Source organism: Gossypium raimondii, chromosome 12 (genome assembly GCF_025698545.1).
Source record: "Gossypium raimondii isolate GPD5lz chromosome 12, ASM2569854v1, whole genome shotgun sequence".
In the NCBI taxonomy this organism is placed as follows: domain Eukaryota; kingdom Viridiplantae; phylum Streptophyta; class Magnoliopsida; order Malvales; family Malvaceae; genus Gossypium; species Gossypium raimondii.
Window position 1 is genome coordinate 6286583 of NC_068576.1, and position 26225 is coordinate 6312807.

At 33.5% G+C, this 26225-nt stretch overlaps 2 protein-coding genes and 1 long non-coding RNA gene across 9 annotated transcripts; 1 reads left to right on the forward strand and 2 right to left on the reverse strand.

Annotated features, from left to right (window-relative positions):
* The first annotated feature begins 4830 nt into the window (after positions 1 to 4830).
* LOC105763038 (KH domain-containing protein At1g09660/At1g09670) lies at positions 4831 to 8114 on the forward strand. The gene is given in 8 exon segments (XM_012581071.2): positions 4831 to 4860; positions 4863 to 4972; positions 5326 to 5411; positions 5917 to 6056; positions 6252 to 6386; positions 6463 to 6579; positions 7263 to 7406; positions 7510 to 8114. Coding segments are annotated over 8 exon segments (933 nt in total). The 3' UTR covers positions 7681 to 8114.
* Positions 8115 to 8232: 118 nt separating this feature from the next.
* LOC105763039 (elongation factor 1-gamma) lies at positions 8233 to 11424 on the reverse strand. The gene is made up of 8 exons (XM_012581073.2): positions 11305 to 11424; positions 11141 to 11189; positions 10456 to 10605; positions 10286 to 10346; positions 10153 to 10205; positions 9947 to 10048; positions 8886 to 9396; positions 8233 to 8803 (listed from the first exon to the last, which is right to left on the reverse strand). Exons 2-8 carry the CDS (start codon positions 11147 to 11149, stop codon positions 8424 to 8426), a joined length of 1266 nt encoding a protein of 421 aa, XP_012436527.1. The 5' UTR covers positions 11150 to 11189; positions 11305 to 11424; the 3' UTR covers positions 8233 to 8423.
* A 7738-nt stretch (positions 11425 to 19162) lies between these two features.
* On the reverse strand, positions 19163 to 23289 carry LOC128035574 (uncharacterized). Of its 7 annotated transcripts, none has more exons than XR_008192048.1 (8): positions 22271 to 23286; positions 22129 to 22184; positions 21481 to 21535; positions 20763 to 20830; positions 19961 to 20064; positions 19802 to 19885; positions 19568 to 19674; positions 19163 to 19447 (listed from the first exon to the last, which is right to left on the reverse strand). It is a non-coding gene; the product is annotated as an uncharacterized LOC128035574 (long non-coding RNA). The 7 variants fall into 7 exon arrangements; XR_008192046.1 differs by having other exon boundaries at positions 20763 to 20841; positions 22129 to 22147; positions 22271 to 23284; XR_008192043.1 differs by having other exon boundaries at positions 20763 to 20841; positions 22271 to 23284.
* Between the last annotated feature and the right edge of the window lie 2936 nt (positions 23290 to 26225).

A 26225-nucleotide genomic window follows, 5' to 3' on the forward strand; every position in this document is an offset into this window, starting at 1 on the left:
ACAAAGGCTTTCTTTCTTTCCTGACGTGTTTATAATATGGATTTACCTAAACTCATGTTATGTGAGGTTTGCCCGTCATCATCCTGGGACACGCAAAGAACCCCATTGGAAAATCACCGTTCTTTAATTCCTTTCGAAATGTGCCATGAACATAGGTTTTTCCTTCAAGATTAATATCAGAGATTGTGTTTTTAATCCCAACGGACCCCGTTAGACTCCACCGCGGTGAACAGACACAGATTCTATTGACAAGCTCTTCATATTCTGACATTATTTAAGAACGCTTTCATGCATTAACATACACCCAAACTAATTCACATCCCTTCACATTTTTACCAGATGTACTCATACAACCATGCTTCAACATTAGGATACTTATCTCATACTTAAGCTTGACAGATTTCATACGAACTATACATGCCATTCCTAACAAACATTCTTACTATACTTTTCTAGTTTCAATTTCATAGTTCAATAAATTTCCACAAAGGTATCTCATATGAATAGTATACCTACAAGAGTCAACTTAAAGACTCACCTGACAACCACGGACAGTAGTTTGAACTCTAGATCCAACCTTTATCAAGATACTGCAGCAACCACTACTTACAAAATAGGGTAACACAATTAAAGCTCATTCGAGTAACCATACTATCATCTCAAACCCAGATGAACCACATACAAAGCCTTACTTCTTCATTTTACTGTTCATGCACTCATACAGACGTCTCTTTCATAACACAACATGTAGAGCCATAAAACTTACCTTAACATGGAGCAATCACTAATAAAATTCGGGATCTCAACTTCAGCTTAGAGAAATGCCTTTAGTTCTTCAAGCCTTAGATAACCTTACATTAGAAGAAAGAAAAAGAGAATTCCCATTTTCCAAACATAAATATCTATTATTATAATCTAAGTCCTTATTGAAACTTGACAAATGTCACATTATTACTAAATTATCTTATCAAAAGTTTACAACTTCCAAGAAACCTAATTTAATATCCCCTTATCTTTTAACTATATTGGTTCACATTCAGTTGGTTTCTAACCAGCTTACCTTGCAACTTAACTTGCACAATACCACAATTAATGGACGCACTATATCCCTAATGTGAACTCATACTTTCGATACCATTTTACTTGGTCATTGGTTTATTCCAATTAATATAGTAACCTGACAATGAACTTTTATTAACTTAACCACATAATTTTATATGCTCGCTCTATATGCCGAAAGATGTACTTAGGCAAAGCTTATTCGGCCGATCATACTACTTTAGGACTATACGCCAAACCTTGTGCCTGCTAGAATTGGGGTGTTACATAAGAAGCGATTTGTGTGAAGGGAAAAATAAACATATTAGCCTTATAAATTAAGAATTTGGTGAGCTAGTAACCTTTCTAACTCTTTTGTATCTTTTTTATTGAATGAAAAAGGTAAGAAACTTGTAAGTTATGGTAAAGTTCATGGATGTGAAAAAAAAAAATCTTAGATAGCTTATAAAGATAATTTGCATGTTAATGGATTTCGACGGTCTCACTTATGAATGCTATCGTTTTGATTGTCTAATGGTTATTTTGTTTAGCTAACCAAGGAGGAGGCCTAAGAGACAAAGGAAAGGTTAAACAATTGTAGGGTTCAAGCATCCTGGTGTTTTGCCGATGAGTTTCTCAACTGCAACTCTCAGTTTTCATTTTGCATGTTACAGGGTTGTGATAGTTGGGTTATGTTTGTTGGAAAATTCTGCTGTAACATTTGGTGACGTTGAACTTTGTTGTTGCTAATGTTGTCAATGTTGTTTTGTTGAAAGTGAAAGGGTATGTAAACCTCATACCATTGATGTATTGATTGATATTTGAATTGCCCTTATGTTGGTAAGCTGTAAAACTTAGAATGGGAGGCATGCTAATGTCTTCTTGATAGTAAATAATGTGTCCAGGAATAAGATACAATATGACGCATTGGCGTTGTGGTGGGATATTGATTAATGAAGTTCTGGCGTTGTGGCAAGATGTTGATTGAATGATGTATCAGTGTTGTGGTGGAATGATAATTGAAGAAGTATTGGTGTTGTGGCGGGATATTAATTGAAGGAGGACTAGAGTCCGCAAAAACTTCTTCTCGTGGTTATAAATTATGATAGTCCGCGGGGACTTGCCCTCATGTTACAAGTCATGATAATTCGCACTTGACTTTAAGAGCACAAGTGTGTAACCATTCCAGAATGAATCTGCAAACATGATAATCTGTCAAGCTTGAATTCACATAGATTGTTAGCTAAGTATGAGTTTGCAGGATCATTTGTAAGCATCAATTCGTAGGGAATATCTTACAAGTATGATTCCATAATGGCCATATTGTATGTAAGATAGTCAGCAAGTCTTGTTTTCAAGCTTCTAGGCCAAGTTGGTCCAATGAGACTCTGCTATATGAAAGTTAACGAAATAAGTCCGAAAAGTACAAGTCCGCGTGAACAAATTCACATAATGCGATTCTACAGGGCTAAGTTCTCCAAGCATGATTGCATGAGAAATATTCATCAAACGTGAGTCTACAAGAACTATCTGTAAGTATAGATTTGTATAAACGAGTGCAGGTATGAATCTGCAAATCTGAGTTCACAAGTATATGTCAGCAAACATGAAGCCACAAATGTGAATTCACAGGCATGTGTTTGGGGTGTATTAGCCAAGTATAACTTTGCCAAGATTTTTCACCCTGTATAAGTTGCATTGGGTAAATCCACCTAGATATTCCACAATGCGTATGTCCACAGAGAGTAAAGGTGATCGATTTATATGAGCAAAGTGTGTGTATGCGTGTTACTTATACTCATACATGAACTGTTAAACGTACTATTTGTCTTTATGCATAAATTATATTCTTCGCAAGCTATATGTGTGGGCGAGTAAGCAACTTGCAAATTCACTAAGTTCACCTTGAACTTACCATGTTCCTTGATCTATTTTGTCTTCGGGTAACAAAAGCTATTTTGAACTTAAAAGGGAGGGACTAAGCCAGAATTTGCTGTATCTTGCGTGAGCCTAGCAACTTTTGAGTTTTAAACATGTACATATTAGGGGCGATCTATAGGCTTAGCTTATGAAATTGTAAATATTGAAAGTCTTGTTCCAACTATGATGTGTATATATTTAACGTTGGGTAGATGAATGAGGAAATTATATTGTAAGAATAGTATTCGTTTTGGTGTAATCACTGTGAATAGTAGATTGAGTGGTAAAAGCTTTAAAGATAAGACAAACTGTTCGCCAAGTCTGAAATCTATCCGAGTAGCATCCGGGAAGTGTGTTACAGATGACCCTAAAAATAAAAAAGCCATGCGACAAGAAATAGAAGAACTTATCTACAAAAGATTGGCTCTTGAAGTTATCTGAAGTATGCAAATTTAAGAATTTAAATACTGCTGCTATTCTTCGCGCTTGGTTCAATTACACGACGAACCTCGATTTAAAATTTGACGTGGGTTGCTTCAAAATTAAGATCTTCATGTTAGAATGAAAAGAAAAAACTGCAATCAATTTGGATAAGAAAATTTGAGTCCTGCAACTTTGCTTTTATTAGACAAAGAAAGTAGAGCCTTACATGACCAAGGATTTACACTTTCGATTATACGAGGGCTTCAACAGGAAATCAAATTCTAGTCAACATTGCAGACTACACAATTATTTGAAATTATAAAAGGCTGCAAGCGGTTAAAAAATGAAAAATGGCACTTGCTTTAGCCACGTTATATGGAGATTGGAGAAATGGTGATCAGGGAACGGATGAAGTGGAGCATGAAGCTAAGCTGGCAGTGGAAAATGAAATAAAAAAAATTAATTAATTTTGATTTTTTTTTGCATGAAATGAGATATGATGAATCAAAATTAAAAAAATTTATTCTATCAAAGTTGAAAGCTCAAGATACAAATATAATCGAGCATCAAGATGAGACCAATTTTCAAGGTTGTCTCTTTCACAATACGCAGAACATTCGTGTATGTGATTAAATTTTGAGAGAGTATTTGTAGATAAAGTAAATTTATGAATGAATTACAAAGTGTTATATATATTAAGTTAAAACTATTGTGGGTCAAAATCAAAATTATCATGTGTCATAATTAATTTAATTAAGAGATTCATTAATAAAAATAAAATAATATTAAGTAAATTAATAAGAGATAATTAAAATTATTTTGTTGAAGAGAAGATTGATTAAAAAAGTGAAATTATAATTTAATTTAATTAAGAGATTCATTAATAAAATAAAATACTTAAAAGTGATAATATTAAGTAAATTAATAAGAGATAATTAAAATTATTTTGTTGAAGAGAAGATTGATTAAAAAAGTGAGAATAATACAAACAGTAATGATGGAAGAATTTGGATGATAACACCATATCGAGAATGACAATTAAAGAAAAAAGGATTAAAAAGTCCAAACATTTTTATTTCACATGTTTCACGACGACACAATAAAAAGAATTTGTGCATGAGAAAAAGTGAAAAAAAGATAAAATGATGGATGAGGTAAAAAATTGAGAGGGTATAAATGGAGCAAAACAAAGCATCATAAGAGCGTTGTTGGGAGTAGGGCTTTAGTCTCTTTGATTGACACTCTGCTCCACATAAAAAAAGAGGGCAGCAGACTTTGCATCTCTGCCCCTTTTTGCTCTTTTGCTTATTAGCTTAGCTTTCTCCATCTGCCACTTTCTCCCTTTCCTTTCATCAAAGTAAGTTCGGGTTTCCTCTTTAATGTTTATATACGTGTTTCTACGTAGGATTCTTGATTTTGATTACCTTTTCTTTTTCTAACATATGTTGAATGAATGAAGCAGGAATAAGGGAAGGTGATTTATATATATGATGGGGGAGAGGATCCCACCAGGGAGTTACTTTCAGTATCCGCCTTCTGGAGTTCCTGCTTCTCCTCATAGGGCTTCTTCTCTTCCTACAGATCGTGATAGGTCCGATTTTTTTTCTTAATTTGCTTTAATCAATCAAAGCCCATGTTCTGTTTTGGTTCTTTTGGGAAAGTTTTACTCCAATTTTTGATGGTTTTCTTTTATTGATCTAATAATTGAAGTTTCTTCTGCTGATCGATATGGGTTCTTGAAGTTGGTTAAAGGAAAAAACTTTTCTGTTTCTATCTTCTTGTTTTTGTATGATTGATTGTTATGTTTTCAATTGATGGTTATGTTCTTTTGCCCCTCAGGTTCATAGTTCATTTGTGTATGCTTTACATATTCCATTTTATCTAGATATGGTTTTACTTTATCATTGTTATCTTCAATGTTAACTTACAATCTAACAATGGCAGATATTTAGCTGAATTATTGGCAGAGAAACATAAGTTGGTACCTTTTACCCAAGTTCTGCCTCTATGTACCAGGCTCGTTAATCAAGGTTATTGATTTTTTCCCCTTTTTTCTGCAATATAAGATTCATTAGCACTTGCATTGGTATCGTTGGAAACTGGTTTTGATTATTTTTTGGTTGAATGAACATCACACTAAAAGTAAATCTATCTGTATCTATTCATGTTATGCGCTTCTCAAGGATGTAAATATAAGTTTCATTTTACTAGATTGTTATCTTAGATTCATCATCATGAGTGCATTGTTGGTTTGCTTCTTCCAAGAATAAATCTCTCATGTTAACGATATTGAACTGAAATTGTAAACAAACAACAGCCTAGTACAAACTGTCCACCTAGCTATAGTTGATCTACTGTTAGTCTAAACTAGCAACATATGATTTTAAGTTATTACAGGCTGAGTTTATCCTAGACTAGATGGTTGTACTAAAACATGTGGCCTAAGCCAAAAAATAAACCCCAAATGTTCACTTTTACCATTGAGGTAATTTTGACTGCATATTGTCACTTTTGTTTTTTCTCATGTAACTGCAGAGATCAGAAGGGTCTCAAGTCTTACTCCTAGTTTTGTCGATCAAGAGCGATTTGAACATGATAGTCCTTTCAGGTCATTAGGTCAACATCCCAATGGGAGACAGATGGATTTGGAGGGTTGGTCTGTAATGCAAACAGAGGTAATGCTGCTTAATGGTTATATACAAATCTATTGTTTTAAATTAAAATTTTTAATTGCTTACCAGCTTAATAAATTTCAACTGCCTTGTTATTGGCTCCCACTGTGATTTATTCTTACGATGAATAATTTGCTTCTCATTAATATTAAATGGAAGGAAGATGAAATTTGTTAAATGTTGTTATCTTGCTTCCAGGAAAATGGGCATATGCAACGAGTTCCTCCAATTCAAGCTGCATCAGTGGGTTGGCCCGGTTTGCCTAGAGCCCCTACAACACCGATTGTAAAGAGAGTTGTTAGACTTGATGTTCCTGTGGATAAATATCCAAATGTAAGTTATGTTGAAAATTGTTAGTTTTCATTTTCTTCTTTTGTAAGATAATAGGTCAGACTCAGTGCCCTTGCAGTACAATTTTGTTGGCCGAATTTTGGGACCACGGGGAAACTCCCTAAAGAGAGTTGAAGCCATGACAGAGTGTAGGGTGTACATACGAGGCAAGGGTTCAGTCAAGGATTCTGTAAAGGTGAAGTCAGTCATGAATTCTTTTTATTTCCAGCAAGTAATTTTGGTAAAAGAGTGTAGTTTGATATGCACCATAGGTCAAGTCTTAAGCTACTTCTAGTTTGGTCATTTATACAAGTTCTGATTATAATGGAACCGTGCAAGTGTTTTCTACTTTCTCTTGAAAATTGGAATGTAGCTGGTTCTTGGGCTAGTTTAGGAGCATGTTTCTCATTTTTTTCCCTCTCAATGGCATTTTAAATTGTAGGTGATGTGAAATTTGCTCATGTAACTTCATATATGCTAGTAATCTGCTTCTCCATTTGCATATGACATGCTTTGCAGCCGATTTCAGTATCATGTTTAATTGGGTTTTGTTTTGGGCTTTTTGCTGTTTGTCTCTTGTTTATAGTTAATGTGTATTTTATGCTTTTCACTTTTCTACTACAAGAAGCAAAAAGTAAAAGCATCATCGAAATGGCAACTTAGTCTTTTGCATTTTTGGACAAGTGACTATTGTGGATCAATCAATGCAGCGATCACCTTTACTACATAAAGTAACTCCTTAAATACAGTAGTGCATGAGCTAGTTCTGACAGTTTCTGGTTTAAGTATAAGATCAAGTTTTCCTTGGTTGTTTGCCCACTTGTTATCCATTCCTACTTCCTTTAAATTCTCACAACTGGCGGCTGGCTTTTTCTACAGGAAGAGAAACTGAAAGATAAACCTGGATACGAACATCTTAATGAGCCACTGCATGTGTTGGTGGAGGCTGAATTTCCCGAGGATATGGTAAATTCTCGTCTGGAGTATGCTGTTGCAATACTAGATAACCTTCTGAAGCCAGTGGTATGAATGAGCAAAAGCAATTTCTGCTATCTTCTATGGATAGCTAACCCTTCCATTCCATTTCTGTTTTTGTGCTAACCCTTCTCCATTCCACCATTTCCAGGATGAATCCTTGGATAGCTATAAGAAACAGCAGCTTAGGGAGTTAGCTTTGCTAAATGGTACCTTAAGGGAAGAGAGCCCAAGCATGAGCCCAAGTATGAGCCCAAGCATGAGCCCAGGTATGTCGCCTTTCAACAGTACGGGAATGAAGCGGGCGAAGACGGGAAGATGAAGAAATCCCTTGTTTTCTGCTGGTTCTGATCATCAATTGAAATCGAGATGGCTTGGCTTGGCTTTTGTGATGGATGATGTATTTCACCTTAACTTAGGGAGGCTGAGTTAGGAAGATCTAAGTCAAAACTCCCATCAGTTTTTGGGCTGCATATGGGTTTTCTTCTCCACTGATATTCCTTTTCTTTTCCTTCTTTTATGTATTATTCATTGCCCCTCCCATAAGGTTTGACGTCAGTCTGTATTTCCACTAGTTCAAGAATAACTTGTTTCCCTAATTATTTTCGCCTGCTTCCGATGTGCTCCCATGATTCTTTGTACTGACAATTTTACATGCATATTTCTATGTATGCCCTTCGTCATAAGATACAATCAGTCCCTTGTATTATCTTTTACCTTCATAGCAAGTATTATCTCTCTATCTTGTTCATTTTACGTTAGTCTGGTTTTGCTTCCACTGGTATTATGCTTCTATATCCACTACAATTTCTGGAATTCATGGCTGCCTTCTTGCGAAGATTAATGAAAGTATGCAAAGCAAAATGATGCAACCTTGTAAAACAATAGAAACTATATCTCCTTAATATAACATAAATAGAGCATTTCAAATCCAACATCTGAGAACATAAAAACTTAATTGTAATGTTACCTTAATCAAAAACTGAAAACAGCGATCTATAAATAAAACCTGACATGCAAAAAGGTACCAGAAATATAAAAAAGTAAAATTAAGAACATATTCTATCACTTAAAGCACTTGGCATCCAAGAGAGGCTCTCCCTCAAATGGCTCGCAGTCTTCAATCATCTGATTCACCCGTTCCTTCTGGGCTGCATCTGACAGGTCAACCTTCTTCCACTCGTAGAGTTCCATGTCATAGCACTCGTCAATCACAAATTGAGGAATCTCTTGCCCACGGAAAAGCCATAGTCCTTTCACCTTGAATGGAGGGTTAGCACCGATCACCAACATCTTCCCAAATGCATACTTGCGGGCCAAATCCATTCTCTGCAGGAATCCTCCAACCTTGTTCATTGTGACAAATGAAACTGTATTCTCCTCATTGTACTTGTAGTCACAAAACCACAGTGAGTATCCCTCGGGATCATACATGTCCCAGAATCCTGACACGAATCAAGTATCAGATATCACAAGCCCAAACAATGCTTTTAAAAGGGAGTGCTACTGTGAAAACAACAGGGATACCTTTAATTGCAACCTCTCGGAAATTGGTCTTTGTGTTAGAGTAAAGCCTCTTCCAGTCATCCAGTACCATCTTACTTGGAGGCAGCAAATCAAGAGGATTCTTTGGTTTGGGCTTTGGTGCCTCCTCCTCCTCAGCTGCCTCTGCCTTTGCTGCCTGTTTCTCAACCTCCTTTTTGGCTTCTTTCTTTGGTTCGGCCTTTGGTTTAGTTTCCTTTGGCTGGGCAGCAGGCTTCTTTGAAGGAACAGGTGGTAGAGAGACTGCCTGCTTCATTTCACCAAGAATCTTCTTGATTTTTGGCTGATTAACCAAGGTCCAAAAGTACCTCTCAACATGAGGGAACTCCGAGGTAAAACTCTTAGTCATGATCTGGGAGAAACCCAAGTAGAGGTTACATGTCATGATAATGTCAGCAAGGGTGACAAAATGTCCAACAAGAAATGTGTTGGAAGCAAGATGAGTGTTCAAAGCGCCAAGGGCTCTCTTCAATGCAGCAATAGCAGCTTCCTCAGACTACATGCAAAATAAAAATAAAAGATTAAAATGAAATAGATGGGCAAAATCATACGAAGTAAAATGAGCTACTACTGAATTACAAAAATAAAATTTAACTCTTAATATAGATTAATAAATACATCAGAATGGGGGAGAAAACAACCTAGTCTCTTAAAAAAATAATGAGGAGAAAACCCATGCCTACTTGATTATCAATTCAATGGGCATTCCCTTGAACCAAAATTACTTAATAGTGCTTGAGTTGATTCCTTTCCAGAAACTATGCATGGGAAAACACTACCACATTAAGCATGTACTAAATGTTGTCTAACTAATCCTCTCTAAAATAAATAAAACAAGAATCATAGACAGGTAATCAATGCCAATTTTCCCTTCACCATTCCCTCCTTAATATTTTGTATTTCGATGACTAAGTTGCCTTATTCCAATTTTAACATAGGACCTATTGTCTTATAATTAGAAAGAAACAAAGACTAAGAATGGCCCCAGCAAATCAAGCCCAATTAAAATGACAAAAGAATCTGCAAGGAAAGACAGTAGAACTTACTGGAGGAAGGTAAACACCGTAACCAAGTCTTGGATACAACCATTTTGCAATATTAGCATCAATTTCCATGGCTGCAAAATCAATCCATTGCTCGATATGACCCTAAGAAAGCCAAAGTAATACATACAAACAATTACTTCCATGGTTTAAAATAAACCTAACTGATGACAGAAGAAAACAAGACCATTGTACTATAAGAATCTTACATAATCAATCAATGTAGAACCACATATAGGGTTGTTAACCTTTGAGCGAGCAACTGCAGAGAAAAGTATACCAATAAATAAACAAACATTAGAGGAAGAAAATTTAGGATATGGACTCAGCAGATCTTCTCACCATAACGAGCAATGGCATTGCTCTCAAATACAGGACCCTCAGGTGTTTCCAACACAGGAACCTAGAAGAGTTATAAATATCTTCAGTGAACTGACCTAGAAAAAAGGTTACATAACATGTATAAAAAAAATTCTCTAGTTTAAATCTATTAATAGGCGTTACAAGGTCACCTTCCCCAAAGGGTTCATCTTGATGAACTCAGGAGTCTTATTTGACACACCCATCTCAAAATTCTCAACCATTTTGACCTGCACACCACTATATTCTGCAGCAATGAGTGCCTTAAAGGCATTTTTATTTGTTTTTCCTGCATGCAAGACCTGCATGTAAATCAACACACCACATTGATTAGAAGAACCGGTTGATTAAGAAGTTGAATTGAATGTCAAACACCAGTCAATCCCTACAACGAATCCAGTAAAATCCTGAAATTGATCCTTTTCGCCCCATAAATTCTCTTAAAGACCATTCACTTTACATTCTAAACTACTAACCGGTACTTAGCATTTCCATCTACCATACACAATTAACCTAATTGACGTAACATCTCGCCATCCATCTTTCTTCTGGTCAATGGTTCCCAGTTGAAATCGAAGGTGGTAGAGTTAAAATCAAAATCAATTTTTTTATCGTTATGATTAGTATCTACAAATCCATAAACTATTCCATTGATAGTAATTATATAAAACATATTCAATCTGCCACTTCTTTCGCAATGTAAAAAAGCTAGTTACAATTTTCACTTTCTAATTCTACTCGAAATAACTTCCACTTAATCATTAGGTGTCAATTCTTTCAACAGTTAAACCACCAAAAGAAATGAAACTAATATATATACACAGATATAAAGCTTACCAGAGCCATGGCTTGATAGAAAAGAGCGCTACGATTTGAGAACTGAGATCTGGAAAATGAAAAACAGAGAACAAAATAAAAGGAATAAGGAAAAATATTCAAGCAGGAGAACTTGATTCCCATGTATTAAGGAGTAAAAATGAGAGAAAGGATTAAGAAAGAACCTTGAAGACGAAATCGCAGCGAGAAGGAGCGGGAGAGACTGCGGGACAAAGAGAGAATAAAAGAAAGGGGGACTAGGGTTTTTGTAGAGTAGAGCGAGTGTGATGTGGGGTTATCAGTTCGGGTTCCGGTTTAGATCCAGATTTACTAACCCCTTTCTTTTTCCGGTTTTTTTAAGCGTGTCTTTGAGGTAATAAGTGGGTGAGTTACAACTAGCTTAATGGGATTACCATTTCAAGAATAATTAAATAAAAATAAATTATATAAAAAATTCTCATAACCATTGAACCATTGTTTTTCTCCAATTTTCTTTTTCACAACAGTTTTGCTTTTTATGTAATTACACACAACTAATTGATCTGAATCGATTGGATCACTAATTTTTAATTTAATTGTTTAGATCACTCTGAAAAACACTACTTTTCTCAAATTTTTTATCTTGTGTCTATTTTTTTATTACCAATATAAATTAACTTGGAGTATAATGATTTATATTTTTGCTCAGGCTTGAGGTTGTTTGTTTAGATAAAGTGAGTTGTATTTAATTAAAAACTATATTGGTTTGAGTTCAAACCTTATTATTTTTAAAAGATTAAACTACCCTCGAATAATCTAATTTATTTTAAATATGAAAAACATTTTTGTAATTTTTGAGTTGATGTCCGGTTAACTCGTAACACTAACTCAACCAAGGGTTTAAATAATAGTATAGATTATTACATTTTAATTAATTTTTAGAATAATTATGTTTTGGAATTATTTCTAAAAATATGTTTTTTTGGTGCACCTCAATAGTCAACACTAATAACTCATTTCCCTAAACTCTAGACCCCTAATTTCAACAAAGTGTATAATTGTTGAAATGTCCACTTGTTGGTCTAAGTGACAAACGCAAAGCACCAAGATCATTTTTTATGCACTAAATCATCCACGGTGTTATTATATTGGTTTACCTCAAATCAAACAATTTTTACTGATCCCCATTATAACTACTACAATAGAAAATCTTACCCATGCCCCTAAACCTAACATTCAACTCGCTGATTTTTGTTAATCATCGCGCTTAAACAAACCCATAAAAAGTTTACATGTATAATTGAATAACCTTAACCTATCTCCTTAAACCGTAAATCCCCAGAGTTGTGGGTTGAGTAAGCTAGAAACCATGGGGATTTTTTTGAACTTGGCATCTCTTTCAAATAACATAAAAACCCTAACTTATTTTCCTGAAACTTAACCCTAAAACTTTAATCCCCAAACGAAACCTTAAACACTAAATAGAAACATTTAATAAATTCCCATCAAATTCTTTCCTCTAAGGGTTTTTATGTATCCTCTAACTTCAATAAAAAGTAACCTTAACTCTCAGATTCAGATGCCTTTTGTGATAATGGATTTCTTCAAGTGTTGGAGCGCCGATTGAGTATAAAAGCTTCTTTTAACCTAACTTTAAATAGGCTTTAGGGTTTATGATAAACCTTGTTTATGATTAGTATGAAAGATTTCACTATATCAAAACAATGTTTCAACACTTATGGAAAACCATGATCTAAATCAAGAGAGTTCAAGTTTTCCGTGATTGAAGTTAGATTTTGGTTGAAATCATTGATCTAAAAGTGATAGTAGCCAGAATAGGTTGGAGGAAAATAGTTATAAAGGACTTTATCAAAATTTTAATTTAGGGTTTAAGGTTTGAGGGAAAAAGGTAAATATTTAAGGGTTAAAAGATTTTGGTTTGGGGTTAGAAGGAAAAGGTTAAGGTTCAACTATTGTTCATTAGGTAAATTGACTACGATCTTGACACCCATGGGTTGTTCAGTTTTAGTATTAATAAAATGCAAACAAATACATAACAAACAATTGTTCATTTTCCAAAATCAAAGCTAACCACTATTTAAAGATGTTGAGTTTAGTACCCTAAATGTAGTATATTTATTTTGTATAATTGTATTTTTCGAGAAAATTGGTTTAATAAAAATATTCATTGATTACATTAATAGCCTTTGTATATTGTCCTCAACGATTTTGTATGCAAAGAAAAATGGAAATAAAGATTGGTTCACTAGTTATCTAACATTTAACTAATGCTAAATGGTATTACGTGGTCGGATACTAATACAAAAAAATAACTTATATTAGTAGATAAACCTAAATAAGTCCTTAGTCTAGTTGGAAATGAGCAAACTGGTTTAAAGACTTAAGTCGTCTACCAAGTCCAATTGGGGAGATGCTTTGTCTTGAGCATCAAAACGAAGGACTCCCAGAAGATAGAGACATAGATGTCACTGACTGGATTGACAATACATTGGACATGACCTAAGTAGGATAGATCTTAGATTGTTTTATGAATTTATTCACTTGAGACATTCATAGTGTGACATACCTTAATCTTGAGTGGATGATGGACTATGTATGTATGACTCATATACTTTGATGGAAGTAAAAGCCTAAATTCAAATATATAAGGAACCGAAAAATCGGTATATTGCGTATACGACTTCTACAACATATAGCATCATTCACTTTAGTGGAATTCATAGCTCAAATAATAAGTAAATGATATCCTCTCATTGGCATTACATGATAGATGAAAAGTAAACGTGGCCACGAGTCATTTGTCTTTGTGATAAATGACTTGATTACTATTTAACAGTACTAGGGACTGCAAACCCTAGTATATTTAACTAGGGTTGTCGCCCCGCCCTCCAATCCTAGTTAGACTAGGATTATGTTTTTCTATTGAAATAGACTTCTAATAATTCAACAAGGGTTTTAATTCTTCTCCCTATAAATAGATGGAAACGGTAAGGCTAAATACCAAACTTTGAGATATTGTTATTCTGCCCGAAAATAGTGAGAATTTATTTTCTAAGTATAAATTCTATTTTCTAGAATAACAATTCTACTGGTTTATATTAAAGAGAGATTTTCTTTTCCACTAAAAGTAAAGTAAATAATTTCTGGTTCTGTGCTTTATTTGAATTTGTTCGAGCCCACAATCGAAGTAGTTCGTGGTATAGGAATAACAAAGAAGGCCATTCGATTGAAAGCCAAGAATGACAAGGACCCATTTAGTCGAAAGCATAAGTGCAATTTCTGTAAAGGTTTTATTGATATAACTATCACAAATCAGTTTGGTTTTCAAAATTTAAATTTTTCGCTATGCAAAAAAACTGTTTTTAAATCAATTTTTTTCCAACATTCATATTAACCAAGAAATAATAACTAGACTTGTGAAAGATGATACATTAAGTTTGCTTAAGGAAATTGATATTCCACAATATGAATATTGCTTGGAAGGTAAGATGACTAAGTGATCTTTTAATGCAAAAGGAATGAGGGTTGTCAAATCTTAGAACTTGTGCACATTGATATATGTGGCCCCAAGAACGTCAGTGTACGAGGTGATTACGATTACTACATAACATTTATAGATGACAATTCCAGATATAGGTATGTATACCTAAAGCATCGTAAAAGTGAAACTTTTGATAAATTAAAAGAGTTTCGTGCAGAAGTGGAGAAATAACTAGGTTTACCCATAAAGACACTTCGGTTTAATCAAGGTGGAGAATACTTATTGGATGAGTTCTTTGGTTACCTCATTGAGAATGTAATATTATCCTAATTAACCGCGCCAAGAACTACACAACAAAATGACATGGCAGAGAAAAGGAATCGAACCTTGTTGGGCATGGTTCAATTGATGTTAAGTTATTCATAGCTTCGAGTCTCCTTTAGAGATATGTTTTACAAATGACTTGCTACATTTTGAATGATGTACCAACTAAGTTTGTACCTAAAACTCCATACGAAATATGGAATGGCAGGAAGCCAAGTCTAAATCATTTAAGGATTTGGCGATGGCCAGCCCACGTGTTGGATAAAGATGTGAGGAAATTGGATTCACAGATAAAGTTGTGTATGTTTGTGAGATATCCAAAAGGAATAAAGGGTGGTTTGTTTTATAACTCGAAAGAGCAAATATTGATAGTGTCGACTTATGCTCCTTCCTTGAGAGGAGTTACACGAACGGCTTTAAATCTTGAAGTAAAGAAGTACTTGATGAACTTTTAGGAAGTACACAAATCCTTGGTTTCGAATCCAACTCCTAATAATAGATTTGTAAACAATCATCAACATAAGGAGCTTCATTGTAGTGAGAAGGTTTCTCGTAAGCCCGAGTTCTTCTAGTTTAGCAGAAGTGTTTTAAACACTGAGTTTTCTGAATAGGCAGACAATGACCAACTCACATTTAAAAAAATAATGCAGAGTGCTGATTCCAAGCTTTGGGAAATAACTATAAAAGCTGAGATGAATTCTATGAAATCTAGCTAAGTGGATATACAAGAAGAAAATAATGTGAATGGAAAGTGGAAACTTAAAAGGCTAGACTTGTAGCAAAGGGGTATACTCAGAAAGAAGGTATCGATTACGAAGAAACCTTCTTTTTGGTTTCCATACTCAAGTCAATCTGTATATTGTTATCCATTACGACGACTCTTAATTATGGATCTGTCAAATGGATGCTAAGACGATATTCTTGAATGACTATCTTGAAGAGAGCACTTATATGATGCAACCCACTCGATATATAGCTAAAGGAAATTAGCATAAAATTTACAAATTGCTTAGATTCATATATGGACTTAAGCGAGCATCATGCTCATGGAATCAAATATTTGATTAAACGATCAAAACTTTTGAATTTGAGCAAAATATTGATAAACTTTCTGTTTATAAGCATATTAAGGATGGAAAGGTGGTCTTTCTTATTGTATATGTCGATGACATTCTACTCATTGGAAATGATTTAAGTACATTGTCATCGGTTAAATTGTGATTAACCCAACAGTTTAGCATGAAGGACTTAAGAGAAGCTATCTTTGTTCTAGGCATTCGAATCCTAAGGGATAGAAAGAACAAAGTGATAGCATTATCTAGGTACATACATAGACAAGATATTGAAAATTTATACGATAACTGATTCAAAATTTAGTCATTATACTATAGTGGAATAACTTCACGACTAAATAAGTTTATAATTAATAGACAAAAATTTGGACATTAATTATAAATTATTTAAGCCCTAATTACATATGTACAATTGGTCCCCCCACTAGATCGTTGAAACAAAAAATTCATTGCATGTGGAACAAAATGAATAGAAATGAATGGAAATGATGAAGTCAGATAAATGAGTCACATTAACAAATTAATGTGTTTTCTCACCAGGTATAGAAATGACTTGAGAAATTAATTTAAGGTTTTGAATGATTATTTAATTAATTATAATTAAATAATTGAAGTTAAAAATGAAATGAAATTAATTTTCTATTATGAATGCTTTGAATAATGAAATTAAATATACTTCCTCATAAAATCTTTTACAATAAAGTTGTTATAACTTTAACGGAATTAGAATTGTGTTGAGATAATTATTTAATTGGGTAATTAATTTAGTTAATTAAATTAATTAATTAATTAATATTTATTTTTGAAAATAGAAAATAAACATTAGGTTGGATTAAATCATAAAGTGCTAGGTTAAAAGTTTAGGAAGCTCATATAATTGAACCCAATACATGAGAGATCAAATTTGTCCCGTATAACATGTGAGCAACAGCAACCCAAAGGGAATTTAAGAGGGTGTGTTGCCTCCTCTCTCTTAGTTAGACAAAGAGAGTGTTTTCTATTAAAAATAATTGTTGAGTATGATTCTTATTTCAGTCAAATTTGAAAAATAATCTTCTAGTTAAACTCTGTTTATTTGTTTCAATCAAATTCTGATTAGTCTAGATTATTTTATTATTATTTGACCTATGAATTTAGCCTATAAATAGGCTCTTTTACAACTTTAGAAAATACACTCACTAGAGATTAGAACTCATAACACTTTTGGAGAATTTTTGTGTTTACATTTTGAGGGTTCTTTGTTTTTTGGGGTTTCAAGGTTTAGTTTCTATCTCCATCTTTGTACTATTCGTTCTTTTGTCATTATAGTAAAATTATTTTTTCCTGCAGTCTTTTATATTCTTTGGAGGGGTTTTTCCACGTTAAATTTGTGTGTTCAATTTCTCAATTTCTTCCGGTATTTTTACTTGTTCGTTGCTTAATTAGATCGATCCCCAACAATAACATTATTTGTTTAAGCCTTATTCAACCAAGATTCTTCTATCTCTCTCTATAAATAGATAGCACCGTTTGACTTAAAAAACACACTTATTGGTTATTAATTTATCGTTATTCTACCAAAAAATAGTGATAATTTATTCACTTAGAATAAATTATATTTTTTTGGAATTACGATTTTTACCAATTTCTTGAGAGAATTATTTTCCTACTGAAAGTAATAATAATTTCTTGTTCGTTGTTTGGTTCGTGTTTATCGAGCCCACGCTCAACCCAAATCCATCTTGCACAATGTATAGGTACTTTTCGGTAAAACGTTTATTGCTATAAATATCATAAATCGATTTAGTTTTTAAAATTTTTAGGCTGCTGCTATAACTATAAATCGTTATAAGGGATTTTGAAAAACCATATTTTTAAGTGGGATCGTGCGTATTAAATCAAATAAAATTATGAAGAATTTTGAAAAACCACATTTTTAAGTGGAATTGGAAAAAGGAAATTGAGCTACTGAGATCCCCTCTTGAAATTACTTATAAATTCTGAAATTCTTTAATATATTTACCCAAACAAATAAATTCATTTTTATAAATTTAAAAATCTTGATAAAAATAAAACCCCTCCTATAAATCCCTCACCCAAACACACTTTTAAGTACCTATGCAAGTTGAGAAGCAAATGATGACAAGGACTCATCACTTACAAATGATCCATTAGAATGTCTGACTGACATTACACGTGTGTGCATAAAACAACAAATTTATAAAAAAAAATTTAGAGCAAGGTTTTACCGCAATGCAGGTTAGTTGTAATATTTGTAGTGTTACAATGGAACACCGAAATATTCCAAGGATCGAACTTAAAGGAGTTGGTGATTTAATGATCTGCCACGAATTATTGACCGCCTTCGGACATACTAACATCTAGAGTGTGAATATTGCAGCAAAAGATATATATAAATGATGCGGTATCTGCAAGTATACGGGTCAGGTTGTAATATAGTTACAACGAAGTAGGTGAGTACTCTGAAGATCGTACCCAAAGGAGGCTAGTACTAGCTCAATTTCAACCTAAATACCAAAAGATCTAATTAGTACTTGAAATAAGTTATATTACGAAAATATAAATAATCACTACACCAAAACAGGTCTTTAGCGGCATTTTTTAGGCCTTTAGCGGTGCTTTTTAACGCCACTAAAAGTATTTGCGGCGCTTCCACAAGTGCCGCATAAAAGGCCGCTAACGAAAACGTCGCAAACGTTTGCAGTGTTTACAAACAAAAACGCCGCTAAAGATCATGTTCTTTAGCGACGCTTTTCCCACAAACGCCGCTAAAGAACATGACCTTTAGCGATGTTTCTTTCACAAACGCCGCAAAAGAACAAACCTTTAGCGACACTTGTAGCAAAAACGCCGCAAAAGACATAAGCTTTAAAAAAAATTATTTTAATCAAATAACATTTATTTTTATGATAAATATTATATTATGTTTTATTTTTAAATTTGAACTTTAAATATACTTGTTAAGGATAAATAAAAAATATTATTTAAATTAAATTTTCTATGAAAATTTTAACTTTAAAACTAAATATAAAAATTAATGAATTTAGTTTTAGAATTTAAAATAATAAATTAATAACACAATTAAAAATAAGAAAATTTAGATTCCTAGAGTCAAACCATAATGATTTTCTCGTAGAAGTAAGAAACTAAAAAGAAAGAAAACTATGAATGAAGTAGATATCATAAAAAGAAATCCGCAGGTGATTTTCTAGCAAAACATTTTTACATGATTAGTTCATAAAATCCACATCTTCATTATACAAGAGAAAGGACATTACATATCTAAAAGAACATAAAAGGCTTTGCACAAATAGGGTGAAAAAAGCTAGAAAGGAGGTACAAAATTGTACGTCTTTATCAAGTAGGAAGAAGTTCTGTGCAGCTGTTTCTGCATTTCCTGTCATCCTTACAACAGCTTGAACAGCCATGCTAAGAACACCAAGCCCTGCACTGGAAGCCAGAAAGAAAAGTTTTTATGAGAAATAAAGCTGTGAGGAAATGGATGCAATGAGCCAAAGAAAAATTATGGTGAAAGATTGAAAGACCAAGCTTTATAAGTCAACCAAATACCTTCCAGCTCCCACCACAACAATCTTGTGGTTTGGAAAATCATCCAAAGATCAACCTTGTGCTCTTACAGTTCTTAACAATCCAGCAAGTGCAACTCCAGCAGTTCCCTAAGAGAATTAAGTAAGCACAACTTTCTAATATTGGTGGCATTCATAGTGATGCTGCAGCAATCTAAGTTACACTAGAATCTAATCCTATCCATAAAAGTAGCAACTTGCTGGGCCAAGTGCTCACCTGTACGTCATCATTAAACATGCAAAACCTTTCCCGATAGCGTTTCAGAGTTTCAAAGGCCCACTTCATTTGAAAATCCTCAAACTAAATGGGGTAACCATCAAATAAACATCATGGTATAAGCATAAAACAAAAGTCTTACTTCTGAAAGAGAGAAACCTGTACAATAGCCTTAGGCCAACGTGTTAAAACCGCTTCGATGAACTCATCAATAATTGATAAATATTTTTCCCCTTCTAACCTTGGTTGTCTTAGTCCTAAATCTGTCCAAACCCCCAAAGAGAAACATGTCAAAAGAAATCTCCACAATCGGTAAATAAAACAAAGTACCACCAAGCATTTCATATGTTCCATTCTATGAATAACAAAGTAAATAAGCACATATTTTACTCACAAAGCGGGTCTTCAATTAGCTTTAGATTGTTAGTACCAACATCTAGCATAACTGGGAGTATATGTCAGAGACAAATATTGATTTAATAATTAAAGTTCTAACACAAGACAAGAGTAGGTTCTAGGATTTCCAAGTCTATACCTTGTCAAGAATTTTTATAATGAATGTTCTACAACCCAATTAAAGCATTACTTTCTTTAAGCCTGCCTGTTGGTTACTGTGTCTGTATGGCAGGGATTTAGGTTGTGGATGTCTAAGCTTAGGCTTGCTTTATATTTTAAATAAAAATAAAAATCAACAACCAAAGCATGCAATTCATTAAGGATGAGCAAGAATGTGGCTTACATTGATTAAACATTTTTCTAGAGGAATAGATGAGGTATTAATATGGTTAAAATAGCCTAAAAATACAAGAGATTATATGAGATAACTCATAAAATCGATGCCCTTAAACCACATATCACAAGAAAAGCATAAATTTCACAAAACATGGAGAAAGTTGCAAACAACGAACAAAGAGAACCCATTTTATTAAATAACTACACAAATATAAATAAAAGGAAATACCTTGCATCTGAGCTGAAGAGGAATCCAAAAGAAGCAGCAGCTAGAATAAAAGAAGTGAAAAGAGAAGCCTTTTCTCCATCTCCATGGTGAAGGCAACAAATGGTAAAATGAGAGACCATGAAAAAGAAAAGAAATGGTGGCAAAAAGAAAGCAACAGCAGCTTAAAAAACAAAGAGAGCTCTTTGTGACTGTATATATATTAAATACAAAACCCAGAAAAGAAAAAATAATAAAAAATGTATATCTGGTTTTGGTGCTCTTTAGAAATAGTAAATTTCAAATTTAAGAAGTACCCATATTATGCAATTATACTTTGAAGTCAGCTTGATTAAGGATAAAAGATCCATTCCACCATTAGTTTTATAATATACAGCTTGTCATCATCAACTAATCTTCCCTTGTGTTTTACTAAAAAGAATCATTTGTAATTTTTGTATTTCATAAGAATTGCTCTAACCAGTCAAAGAAATCCCTACATATCAACTCATTAACATGATTCTAATTATTTTTGTACTGAGGAGGGGCATTTTCTGATTTATATAATAGAGTTTTTAGATTTTATAAATAGGGTTAAAATAACAAATATGAAGTAAATTGTGAAACTTTAAAAACCAAGGGGTCATAAAGCAAACTATATGGGGGATTTTAAATTCACTTAACAACATTAAGAAAAATAAGTCTGGTTGAAAGTAATGGAGCCAGGAGAGAAGAGAAAAACCTGTTCAGCAATGCTAGCTGCCTCAGCATAAGCATCTTGGATGTTCTCAGCAAGCCTATGAAGAAATATATTAGATATGCCTCCAGCAGCAACAATGAATGGACCAGTAGCTAGTGTTATGAGAACAATCTCCCAACAATTGATAAACCAATAATATGATCAAATTATAACCCCTTACATATGATCAAATTATAAATCACTATAAAGGAAAATTATGCTTTGGCCCCCTCAAAAAATGGAAAAAAAGTATACTTAATCCTTTCAAAAATTATAAAATCATAAACTAATATATGATAAAATATATATTTGACATCTCAGAAAATTACAATTCAATTTTGGCCCCTAAAATAAATTATGGATTCGCCCCTGCATACACAAATGCCATTGCAAAAATAATATCTAACACAAATCACTTCAAAAGATATTGTAATTGGCTGGCCTCTATTGACATTCAAAGAGGGCAGCAACTACATATTCCAATAAAAAATAATGAACCATAATAAACCCAAAGATACAACTTTTAAAACTATAAAAACAATGAACCAGTAATATAAACTTTTAGCTTTGATGCATTTGCTTGAGAGACATCATCGAGTTAACAATTACGTCCAATGAAACTAAAACCAGTAACAGCTAAAATCCAAATACCTTTTGGGGCCATTGCTTGCTGTAAAAAAAGAGTTCAAAAAAATGGCGCATCGAAGCTGTCAGTCATTTAGAAAAAAAATGAAAACCCAAAACAAGAATGATAAAAAAGAATTGAGAGGGTAGCCGGCAAAGGCAAACCTACTTGCAATTGTAGAGACTACCTCACCCATCTGAAGCCGATCTGTTCGAAGATGATCAAAATAGAGAGAAAATACGAAAAGGGAAAGCATCCACAAACTAGCAAAAGTAGATTAAGGTAAAACAAAAGGGCAAGTCAAATTTACTATAATTAAAACCATTTAATCCAAAGGGCTTTGGGGATTTGCCTTTCTATTTTTGCCAAACAAAAAACTGAAAATTTTGTAGCTGAATTACATGCCAAAAATACTCGCCTTCACAAGCCATAAGGGCAACTTAGCTGCTTTTGTTTTTCCGACTCTTCTTCTTCCTTGATGTAAAGCTGCTCGGTCCGATTTCTATTTGAGGGATTTCAGCTGAAGAAAAAAAAACTTTTATTTGGGGGATTTAGGGCGCACGACGGAGATGAGAAGAAGAGGGAGTAATGAGCGGGTAACCAAAAAATCATTTTTTGCAATCCATGTCACCAAACAAACCCCAGTAAATTTAAAAAAAAAAGGCATGAAATTTAAAATTAAAAAAAATAACATGCATATCAGTAGATTCTTGAACCTCTTCTGCTGCAGAAAAGAAGGCATCTTTTTTCCACAAATCAAAACTATTTGCAATCGTCATGTTCTTCACCGTTCAACAGCTTAAAACCCAAAAAATAATTCGCTTTTTTTGAACGCGCATACACACACACGCACCAAAAAAAAAACACTAACAAGAGATTTGAATTTTTTGGTGGGTTTTCATTTGTTTACTTTGATTTCTTTGCTTTCTCTTCTTTGCTAAGGAAATTATAGAGAAAGCAGAGACATGGCTAAGCCAAAGAAGAGAAAGAAAGACAGACAGAGAAGAGAAGAGACGTACAAACGATTCTTTTTATTTTTTTAGTCAATATCGGAGTTTAAGAATTGGGGTTGAGGAAGAAAAGATAGCAATGGGCATGGAGTTAAAAGTTTTAAAGGGCGGTATGTTTGTGATGTTGGGGGTTTCAAGGGAGGAAATTAGGGATTTTAGGGGGGAAGAAAGATAAGGATTTAGGGGGATTTTATAAAATGGCGCAATTTTTTAAAAGTAAAATTGTTTTTTGTGTCATTTTTTATAAAAACACTGCTATTGTTTACTTTTTGCGACATTTTTCATAAAAACGATGCAAAAAATTATTTTATTTAGAATAAAACGATACTGTTTTGCTATATAAAATGGCGCTAATTTTTTAAACTAAAATTATTTTTTGTGGCGTTTTACTGCTCACCTTTTGCAGCGTTTTTATGTAAAACGCCGCAAAAAATTATTTCATTCGGAATAAAATGACACTGTTTTGCTATGCTAAAAATCTCGCTATTTTTAAAGTAAAATTATTTTTTGTGGCGTTTTTTATGAAAAATCTCGCTTATTTTCAGCGGCGTTTTCCATAAAGCGCTGCTAATAATCGATCTTTAGCGGCGTTTTTTATCCAAACGCCGCTAAAAGCTTGTTTTGGTGTAGTGAATAGAGATTTTTGAGGGTTTTTTATAATAATGAAAATATGACAAGTAATTAAGTATTGAGAAATTGAAAAGTGAAATTAATCAAATCTGATTATGGGTGATTAGCTCACTTCGGTAATCTTCATCAATTGTCGCTTTAGGTTCCTCATCAATCAACTAGTTGATATCCTTGCAGAATCTTCCAATGCATCCACTAGAACAATAAGTCAACAATGACTACTTATCTTCTGACCTTACAGTCTAGACCGGTTTGGGGTGAAAGTGTTTACAGATAGGCCATACCAATTTTAGGTTAATTTCCATCTTGATAACTTCCTAGGGTCGTCAAGCCTAGGTTTTACGTTCTTCTTTTCCCAAACAACGGATCCGTTAAGTAATCCTACAAAACAGTTAATATATCATAGCTCCACTCGCTAATCCCCCATAAAAGGATTAGTTCCTCATGGTTTTCGTAAACAATATAAAGTTGATATAAGGCGTAAACATGATAATTGAATCGAAAGTATAAAGTTTAAGAAAAAGCCTGATTTGTATTACAAAGAAGAATGAATCCACAAAGTTTAATCGTATCCACAAGTCATATTTCCTGAGATAAAACAAAGAACAAGTTGAAATAAATCTAAAACCTAAGAAAAGATAAATACTAAACTAAAAATAAAAAGAGAGATTCTAAGCTAAGTAATCAGTGTCTATAACATGTGCCAAATGAGCCTATTTATAGATTTGAGGTGATCGTCGTCCTTAACCCTAGGTTAGCTGACATTCCCGAACTTTAAGTTGGATTGTGCGGACCAAAATGCCCCCTGGCTCGTATTAATTCCCATTAAGAGTCGATGTTGCGACACATCAAAACCTGTGTCGCGACATAAAAGTCAGTATACTTTTCTTCAAAGTGTCTTCAGGGGTATGTCGCCACATCCTTAGGCTGTGTCGTGACATCAAAGGCAATCTTAGAATTCCTCCATTCTGCTCCCTATGTTGCAATATCGAATCCTCTGTGTTGCGACATAGTGACTAGTATCAGTTTAGCACGCCTTCTAATGGTCTCCTATATACTCACAAAGTTCATTAGCTCACCCTTAGACCTCATTCGACCCCTAAGGTCAATAAAAGACTCAATTTATACATTTTATTGAATTTAATTAAACTTACTAAAACATAACTAAAATCTAATGATAATGCTTATTTTCAAGCTCTTAAAGTGCAAAAATTAGTTTAATCTACTACACCCAATTATGACCGATCAATTATATTATTATTTACATCACTTTTTACACATAATTTTAGCTTGTTTAATAGTAAATAAAATTATCTTAGTATATATTTATGTTTTCATACTTGAAGTAATGATGTATGCTTTTTAGTAGTTTTTATTACATTTTAGATATATAAATATGGTTGCATGGTCTTGTAGGACAATCCGGGAGCAAAAGATGCATATTCATGATGGAACTGTTGCCTATGTCGCGACACCAACACACCGATGTCGTAACATCAAAGACAAAAGCAAAAACAAGTCATGGAGCGAAACTGCTTGGTATGTCGTGACATAGCCTTACTATCTTGGAGAGAAGACCTAATAAATTGTACATAAATTGAAACCTTGAACTCTTCCTTATCCTTGGTCTTTTAATACATTACAAAATAGACGTTAGGCTATAGATATTGAGGGTTTAGGAATATACATCATGGTGGTTTCAAAAAAACTTAGAGCGAAAAAGGAAGAAACAATATGATACAATGATTATAGGTCAAGCAAAAATGTGCGAAAAAGAAAAATATAGAAAAAGTAAAAGGTAAAAATAAGAAGAAAAAGTACAAAATAAAAGCAAAAGCATTATGAGTGAGAAAAAAAAGTAAAATGTCAAGTGGCAAAACAAAAAGTCACAAAAGTGAGAGAAAAACTCAGTCATCAATGTACAAAAACTCGTTGAGCCAACCATAGTTATTAGTATTATATTGTATCTTCCTTCATGGGGAGATAGGGAAGGTGAGAGAGGGAGAAAAAAGACGGTGAGCTTGAAAGGGGCACCTAGAGGGAGAGAGGGAATAATGTCATGTGCCTAACTATTTCTAGCGTTTGAACTATTTTGAGCCATATCTTTCTTTGAACTCGTACAGTCCTAAGCCTCAGAACATTACAAGCCTAAAAGACCAATGTGACTTAAGCGTTCTCTGTGCATAATCTTCTAGTATTGCTAATGTAATGGCCTAAATTCAAGGTTAGCGGAATAGTGGTTTCGTAACCATAAATCTGATTCAAAGAGAAATTTATTTTAATATTTTGCATGAATATTGATATGATAGGAAAACCGTATGAAAATATTGATAGAAAAATTTTACCGATTTAATGGTTAGTTAGAAAAAGAAATTATTGAAGAAATTGGGTAAAAATAAGGTATCGGGACATTGATCTCAGAAAGCGAGTCGAAATATTTTTATAAATATTTATGAAATGTAAGTGTGGTATTAAAATTTTGT